Source organism: Physella acuta, unplaced genomic scaffold, assembly GCF_028476545.2.
Source record: "Physella acuta isolate Inbredline_101_S28 unplaced genomic scaffold, ASM2847654v3 ptg000738l, whole genome shotgun sequence".
Lineage (NCBI taxonomy): Eukaryota > Metazoa > Mollusca > Gastropoda > Physidae > Physella > Physella acuta.
The window spans coordinates 941,746-951,383 of record NW_026732256.1 but is presented as its reverse complement, the minus strand read 5'-3'; the positions used below and the strand labels follow the sequence as shown (position 1 = coordinate 951,383).

Here is a 9,638-nt window from a genome sequence, read left to right as displayed (position 1 = left end):
AGAATGCTAGGTGGTGGTGTGTTCGACTTCTTTCAAAAATATTTACTGAGCTTGGTAAGCACTAAGCGTTTTGATAAATCTCTATTATATTCTACAAAGTAAATAAAAACCCGGAAAAAGTCTGACATTTCACCTGATTTTACGACTCCTTAGCTGTCTATCAGCCCAAAGTTTGTGAATGAACTGGGCTGCACTGGAATTGTTTGTAAAGGCATGTGTACCATGGGGATGCAAGGTTGATAGATGTAATGGTACGAAAAGACCTGGTGGAGACAGATCTACTCTGATGAGAGGAAAGGGTGCTAGAAGAAGGCGGCCACTTTATCAGCTGGATAATTGAAAGCTGACGTAACTTGGCATAATTCTGGATCTGTAAGCCTTTACTGGGACGGAGGGGTCAAGTGGTAGAGAGCTGGACTACTAACCCGTAAGTCTCGTGTTCGAATCCGGTTTCAATTCAGTAGACCGCCCCTGAGTCCACCCAACTCTGATGGGTACCTAACTCACGTTAGGGAGAGTAAAGGCGGCGGGGCATAGTGCTCACCACGCTATCTCTTCATTTGCTGAGGCCACAGAAATATAAGTTAACTTAACTCTACTTCACTTGCCCCATAGACCGTCAGGTTTGAAAGTCTAACTTTTACAAGCCTTTAGATAGGCCCCTATATAATACTATATATTTAAATTTAATAAAAAATAATGCTTTGCGACTGTTTTTAAATACGGGTATAAACCATGATATTCTCTAAAATAGTATGATTTATAATTTGGTTCAGCCCTAGGCCTAGGTACATAACTTAATTTTAAAATTGTTTTTTATTGTACTTTATTGTAGATGTCTGAGTCTACGTATTTTGTCATGAATGTCCTATTTTTAAAAACTTATATAGGTTTGGTTTGTTTGTGGTCGATTAGTATAATATATATATATATATATATATATATATATATATATATATATATATATATATATATATATATATATATATATCTATATATATAAAGCAAAGTGGTCAAGTGCCCGATAGGGCACTTCCCGGCGCCGCAGGCGCGTCAAATTTGGCACGATGGTGCCTTCTGGCGATAGAACACGAGGGCCGGTGACGGTTTGCCGAAACGTCTACGGAGAGGGGGTCAAAACTGACCTCGACTGACCGGCGCCTTATATGGGCTATATTACGAAAAAAAATTTCCTCCGACGACCCCCCTTGAAATTTTGTGAGGTAGTAGGAAAACGCCTTGGGGTGTCACAAAAAACTCGCCATGTCCGGGAAAAATCGGGAAACGGGTCAAAACTGACCAGTCGTATTTCCCTATATAATCTTTGTATTTTATTGGAAAAACAGAGGGTCATTTCAAAACGGATTTTAGGGCACTTACCCTCTTTACATCTGGCTAATTTTTGGCATGTTTATAGGTAAATGGCTTGACCGTAGGGCAGATCTGTCGGTCTCACTCAAAACCCTTGACGAGGGCTAAAAAGTGACCGCGAGTGAAATTCTCTTTATATGAGCTCTATTACGAAAAAATTTTTCCTCCGACGACCCCCCATGATATTTTGTGAGGTGGTAAGAGAAGGCCTTGGGGTGTCAGAAAAAACTCGGCATATCTGGGAAAACTTCGTAAAGCGGTCAAAACTGACCAGTTGTATTTCCCTATATAATCTTTGTATTTTATGGGAAAAACAGAGGGTCATTTCAACGCAGACTTTAGGGTACTTAAGCTCAGTATATCTGGCTAATTTTTTGCATGCTCCTAGGACAATGGCTTGACCTTTAGGGAAAACTGTCGGTTACACTCAAAGCCCTCGACGAGGGCTAAAAAGTGACCGCGAGTGAAATTCTCTTTATATGAGCTCTATTACGAAAAAAAATTTCCTCCGACGACCCCCCTTGATATTTTGTGAGGTGGTAGAAGAACACCTAGGGGTGTCACAAAAAACTCGGCATATCTGGGAAAACTTCGTAAAGCGGTCAAAACTGACCAGTTGTATTTCCCTATATAATCTTTGTATTTTATGGGAAAAACAGAGGGTCATTTCAATGCAGACTTTAGGGTACTTAAGCTCAGTATATCTGGCTAACTTTTTGCATGCTCCTAGGACAATGGCTTGACCTTTAGGGAAAACTGTCGGTTACACTCAAAGCCCTCGACGAGGGCTAAAAAGTGACCGCGAGTGAAATTCTCTTTATATGAGCTCTATTACGAAAAAAAAAATTTCCTCCGACGACCCCCCTTGATATTTAGTGAGGTGGTAGAAGAACACCTAGGGGTGTCTCAAAAAACGCGGCATATTTGGGAAAACTTCGTAAAGCGGTCAAAACTGACCAGTTGTATTTCCCTATATAATCTTTGTATTTTATGGCAAAAACCGGGAAAATTTAACACAATTTTTAGGTTACTTAACGTCTGTACATCATGCTAAGTTTTTGCATACACTACTATAGATGACTATGCCGTATGGAAAAACTGTTGGTCAGACTCAAAGCCCTCGACGAGGGCTAAAAGATAATCGTGAGTGAAGTTCACCTTATATGAGATATATATATAAATAAATTGACGAACGATCCCCTTAATATTATATGACGTCGTAGACCGACCCTGGAGGGTAACAAAAAAATGTATTCCCGTCGGAAACAGCCATTATAGTTGTTAAATATGTTCATATACCATAATTTCTTATATAAGCATAGCAAAGACATACGTCATACGTTCAGTTTTCAAGGGAGGTAACGTTTTTTAAATTATTATTTTTCAAATAATTGTATACTATTTTAAACAGAAACAGAAAATGACGAAGTATAGCATTTGTTGTAGTACAAAATTAAGTTGTTAATTCAGTTACGTATCCTAATTAGATAATCAAATAAATTTCAAAAGGCAATGTAATATAAACCATTAGATATACTGTTCATGAAACCTGTGTAGTTCTAATTCCATTTTATTTATACATTGCGTACTTTCCACTATTTCTCTTAGAACGGGGTTTAAATGACAAACAAAACATTTTTTTCTAAAGTTAGCTTTACTGTTTAAATTAAAGCACCCTCCACCCAATCCATCGCTAAATAATTAAGTATTCAAATTCTCAAATGTTTTTTAAAAACCTAAGCGAAGCTAGGCAGCATGCCTAGTATATATATATATATATATATATATATATATATATATATATATATATATATATATATATATATATATATATATTATATATATATATATATATATATATATATATATTGGTTTTTTTCGTTGATAAATTTCGGGAAGTTAGATCTAGTAGGTACATATTTTAATTCTTAAAAAAAAAAATAATAATAAACCGGGAGTGATCTCCCCTAAACTTTCTCGAATATTCTTATATAAAATAACAGGGGATGGGAACTCGGGCTATAGACATGATTTTTAGTCCATTTTAAATACTTAAAGTTTTAAAAATAGAATAAAATCTCGTAGACAATTAATTGCACACCAAGTGAACGCCTTATAAAAAAGCGCATAATAGTGCGCAATATTATTAGTACTTTTAAAATTTACATTAGTTTTTTGAGAAATCGGAAGTAGCGTAAAGTACTACTTCCAGTCAACGGAAATTACTCAAAATTTAACAGAAGGTAGAGAATTAGATCTTTTACTTACATGTGAAATTTCATTTATCTATCTGAAATAGTACTCAAGTTATAGGCTTTTGAAAAATTCAAAGTAGGAAAAGTACCACTTCCGGTTATCGGAAATCGCTCAAAAGTTGATACGGATCTACGATTTTGATAAAATACTTATATATGAAATTTCATCAACCTAGCTGTAACGGTACTCAAGTTATCGTGTTTACACACGGACAGACAGACAGACACACAGACAGACACACAGACATACGGACAAGATTGCGAAATTATGTTTTTCCGATATCAGTGAGGTGTAAAACGTCGAGATTTATAAAAATCTCGATTTTTTTTTTGCACGATTACAATACTTTCTCTATACTTCGTATATACGAGAAAGTAAAAAAGGTCAGATGAAATCGTACTGGGTATTTCCAAATAAAATACACAACTAATAAATAACACTAGATCTAGATCTTGGCCTTATAGCCCCTAATTAAAAAAAGATTTAAATAATAATTTTGATAACTTTCAACAAAAAATTATGTATTCTATTATAAATTGCATAAAATTCATTTTTTTTTAAAATAAATAAATATTAAATGTAATTTTTAAATTGTAGCGAAATGCCAACGAATTTTTTCGGAAATTCCCGTAGTTATAATAGTTTATTACTAATTATAGAATGTGTATAAAGAAACAGTCGCATTTAGTTAAGTTAAAATAATAAAAACCTGTCGCTGCTAGATCTATATTATGCAGTAGACCTATAAAATATAAGCTGTGGTACCAATATAAATTTGTAGGTGGATTTGTGAACTGAGGTATGAACTATACCTACATTTAAAATAAAACATACAATTAATTGACAACACAAGTTTCATTTCTTTTCAATTAGGTTATTAGTAGTGTTAGGCCTAGATCTACTAGAATCTACTTAAGTTACTTAACTATATCATGTATAATATTATTAATATAATATAATATCATGTATGTAACTACTAACTAGATCTATAACCGCCCACTTTTTTGCAGACTGATGAATAAAGATATATAATATAGAGAATCTATAGACTCTAGTATAGTCTAGAATAGTCTAGATCTAGAATTAAAATTCTCGAAGTACATTTAGACAGCTTTTTCTTTTGCATAGGGGCCTAATGTATAGGCCTATATTATATAAATAGGCCTATATAATTATATACAATATACATACATACATATATATTATAGGCCTATATGTGTGTAGGCCTATAGCCTATATACTATATATCAAATACTATTAAATTATTAATATTATTATATATATGCCTATTTATAATGTAGGCTATATTATATATGCCTATTTATATATTTTCCTATATATATATATATATATATATATATATATATATACACATACATACTGACACAGCTGCTTACACCAATCAACTTACTTGGAAGCCAATAATCAAATAGTTTTATTAGTCACAAATTTAGTCATTAAAAATTAATTTGATTTTTATGTTAGAGTCTATGCATTTCTATAAAAGTAATCAGACTATATTTTGTAATTTAAATATTAAATATTTTGTAAGTTTTATGATGTTAGAGCTCTAATGGATACCTGACTCAGGTAAATTAAAGGCATCTTAGCATAGTGCTGACAACACTATTCCTTTATATGCCAAGTTCACTGTAATAGGTGAACTCTACTTCATTCTGCCCCAAGCTTCAAAGTAAAGGGCACTTTACTTTTATAAATCAGGTGAGGATGTGAAGACAAACAGGAAAACTTTCACTTTTCGTTACTCTAAGTGTAAAATTTTGTGTCGAAGTATGTGTTGCTTATAACTATAATATCATCATATTAAAAATAAAAGGGTACTGAATGTATTTATTTAAACAATTTTGAAATATAAACCTTTAGGTACACTATTTTAAATAAAATGGAACATACAAAATAATACAAACTTGAAATATGGTAGGCCTATATTGGGTTGAATTGGCCTACATTGATCCCTATGGAAGAAAAGTTCACCTGCTTCTGTGACATCAGCATATGAGGGAATAACATAGTCAGCACTATGCCCAGCCACCGTTAATTTTCTCTACTAAGAGGTAGGTTGCTGTCAGAGCAGGGAGACTCAGGGGAGTTCTATGGACTTCAATCCTTATTTGAACTTGAGACATTTGGGTTAGCACTCAAACACTCTACTATTCAACTACACCATCCCATACATAATCCATTCTTATTCATATACACAGTGACATCTCAGGAGATATGGACAAGTTTAGTCAACCTGTTCTTGTAGATCCAGGTAATGTATAAACAGTTCTGCTAAAAGAAAATATTTTCTATGCAAAAAATGCATTTTTAATAATTAATAAAAATAAACATAATTTTCTCAAGTTTATATTCATTGTCATCATTTTATTTTTGTGCCCAAGACACATGGGGCAGATGAAGTAGAGTTCATTTGTTTCAGTGACCTTGGCATATGAAAGGATAGTTAGGTCAGCACTTTGCATTAATTTTCCCTAACATGGGTTAGGTACCTAATCAGAGCTGGATTGACTCAAAGACGTTCTACTGATTTGAACCCAGATTTGAACTAGCAGTCTAGCGCTTTACCACTAGGCCATAAATTAAAGCACTTCTATCATTGCCAGTTTAGTACTTCCCTATATAAACAAATCTATTCTCAAAATGATTATCTACTGCTATCTAGTCAGAAAGTTTCAATCTCAGGTATAAAACAAATTTCCTAGTATTACTAACAAAATGTGAAATATTAATTATGAGTTAAAGGATTTTAATTTTTTTTAATGTTAAAAACTAGAATATGTTAGGCTAACACAGAGGCGTAGCGAGGGGGGGCGGAGGGTGCGGATCGCACTGGGTGACACCATTTAGGGGGGTGACACCAAGGCAAAAATAGCAAAATATATAGAGAAAACTTGATGGTGGGGGTGCAAATCAAAAGTTTGGAGGGGGGGGTGCAAATCTAAAATTTGAAAGTTCGTCCCCGGGAAGGGTCGCTACGCCTCTGGGGGGGGGGGGGGGGGGGGTGACACCATTAAGTGCCGCACCGGGTAACACCCAACCTCGCTACTCCACTGGGCTAACACATTTGTAAAAATATTTCAGAGGCTGTTAGTGAAGCTGGCATAGAGTGCCATGTAATTGTCCTTGGGAGTAGTCCTGTGTTGAAACGTGTATTTGAAGATTTATCCGCTTACACAGTGAGTCATTCAATTCAATTTAGTAGCCCTCAGGGGTGTATTTGGTTGTGTCTGAACCGGCAGGCAAAATAAATAAAAACAGCCTCACCCCCCCCCCCCCCCTCCGCTCCCGAACTGAATATTTATAGTGCATTTTTGAAATCCAAGCCTGGCAACAGATGCCTATCTTTAAAATAATTTAATTTTCATTATAATTATGCTTATGATTTATAAAGGAGGTGATGTCTGTTTGGCTTTAAGTAATGAAATGTTATTGGTTATTTATTGTTATGATTTGGGGGTGGTGTTTAAAAATTGGCTAAATTTAAGTGGAATTTAAGTTAAAAGAATATTCTAATGGGCTAGAATGTAATTTCTTCCAACTGTCAAATGTTTGTAAATTTATATAAATTATTACACTCAACTTTAACCTGAGTATTTTTACAGTTTAAAGAGATGCACTTAGATCCACATTTAGACCCTGCAGACTATGATGTGGTGATCAGATATGAAAATGGCTCACAAGATGTGATGGATGAGGAAGAAGAGTTTGGTGCTAACAGACTAACTAAATGTCAAAGTGTTTGCATCACTGAGAGAGGGTACAGTAAAAATACATACATTAATTCATATCTGATTTACTTTAAAATTTGCATGCATAATGTTGAGATTTAAATTCAATCAGGGTGGCAGCTAGTGTGATTTGTCTCTTTTTACAAAAAAAAACTATAATCTATGCAGTGTTTTATTAGAAGAAGTATGTGTATACTTATATTAGTAAGCAACATATAGGGCCCTTAGCCATCTGCATTTAATCAATTTCAATAAACTCATATAAATGACATAATAATATTGAATATGCTAATCAAAAGAAGAATATTTTAAAAGCTTCAACTTAATCTTTTTTCAGATCTCAGCAGACACATGGTCCACAAAACACAAACTTGGGAATCAACTTTAATAATAACTAATTAAACATATAACTTGTTCATTTTCTTGAATTTCCTTTGATCATTGTAGTAAAGTAAAGAAGTCAATAAATAATATTTTCTTTAAATTTTGAATTGTCTAGCATGGTGATTTCAGGCTTTGACCATTAAATATATGTGTATATATATATATATATATATATATATATATATATATATATATATATATATATATATATATATATATATATATATATATATATATATATATATATATATATATATATCAATGTGTGTGTGTTTACTAGCTGTTATCGGATAGGCTTTGCTCATAAAGTAAAGCAATGTCTAAATTTAAATTATTACTGAAACATGAATGTGTTTTTAAAATGTAATAAATAGACAGCATTACATAAAGCAATGTCCTAAGCAGGAACAAGTAGACTTTTGCCAGATTTAAAAATTTAACTTATGCATCATCTGCCATTACATAAATATCATAAAGTGACATATCATTATAGAGAAAACAACAATGTTACTTACATTCCCTCTCCTTGTGAAAAACAACCTTAAATGAAACAATTAATTTACCCAAAAAAAAAAATCACGGAATAGTTACCCACTGCAAGTCATCACCCAGTCATTAGTCCCCCTTAATTATCTTCTCTCAATTGCCAACCTGCGTAATTATCCCACTGCGGTATACATATTATACCAATACCTATCTCTTTAGGTATTTACCAATATCTATCTCTGTATGTATTTATCAATACCTATCTATGTAGGTATTTACCAATACCTATCTCTGTAGGTATTTACCAATACCTATCTCTGTATGTATTTATCAATACCTATCTATGTAGGTATTTACCAATACCTATCTCTGTAGGTATTTACCAATACCTATCTATGTATGTATTTACCAATACCTACCTCTGTAGGTATTTACCAATACCTATCTATTTAGGTATTTACCAATACCTATCTATGTATGTATTTACCAATACCTATCTCTGTAGGTATTTATCAATACTTATCTATGTAGGTATTTACCAATACCAATCTCTGTATGTATTTATCAATACCTATCTCTGTATGTATTTATCAATACCTATCTCTGTATGTATTTACCAATACCTATCTCTGTATGTATTTATCAATACCTATCTCTGTATGTATTTATCAATACCTATCTCTGTATGTATTTATCAATACCTATCTCTGTATGTATTGGTTGCTTATGGATGTTAAACCAAAAGTCCTGAGATCAGATCCCGGGCTCAAGTGTGTAGGACCTCTCTGGATGACCCTACTCTGATGGGTACCTGACACATGATAGGGAAACAAAGGGCCTACTGCTGACTATACATTCCCTTATACATAGAGGTCAATGAACTCTACTTCAGCTGCACTATTTGTCTATGTTCGGCACTTTGTCCTGCCATCTCAGTTTCAATATCTCTCTAAGGCATCTATTCATGAATGTCTGTACCTTTGATATGCTTATATATAATATGCATACACACATAATAACACATACATGTTTTGAAGTCTATAAGCTAATGTCAAACTACTCACTTTAATAACAGATGTTTACCTCTCCAACATTTTAACCCAATGTTCTTAGTTTTATTTTTCTCGCTAAGATATTACATCACATTTGACAGTTATGTAATCCATACCAAATCACTTAAGAAAATTCAATCGCGTGCCAAATAATTAGGAAAATAAAATTGTTTAAATTGTTTCTTGATGACTAATTGTTAAAAAACGTCATGTGTTTTAGGTGTATCTAAAAAAAGAGAGTGTTAGTAAGCCCAGAATTTTAGACAAATTATAATATCAACAAAACTAAAGTAATTAAAGTTAAAAAGAAAGAAATAGAAAAAGATTGATAGCTTTT

At 33.1% G+C, this 9,638-nt stretch overlaps 1 protein-coding gene across 1 annotated transcript; it reads left to right on the top strand.

The window, feature by feature from the left end:
- The first annotated feature begins 4,286 nt into the window (after positions 1-4,286).
- LOC131950130 (uncharacterized) lies at positions 4,287-7,863 on the top strand. Its single transcript, XM_059312169.1, has 5 exons — positions 4,287-4,426; positions 5,850-5,902; positions 6,733-6,827; positions 7,254-7,408; positions 7,717-7,863. The coding sequence occupies exons 2-5, from the start codon at positions 5,866-5,868 to the stop codon at positions 7,775-7,777; spliced, it is 348 nt and encodes a 115-aa protein (XP_059168152.1). The 5' UTR covers positions 4,287-4,426; positions 5,850-5,865; the 3' UTR covers positions 7,778-7,863.
- The last annotated feature ends 1,775 nt before the right edge of the window (positions 7,864-9,638 follow it).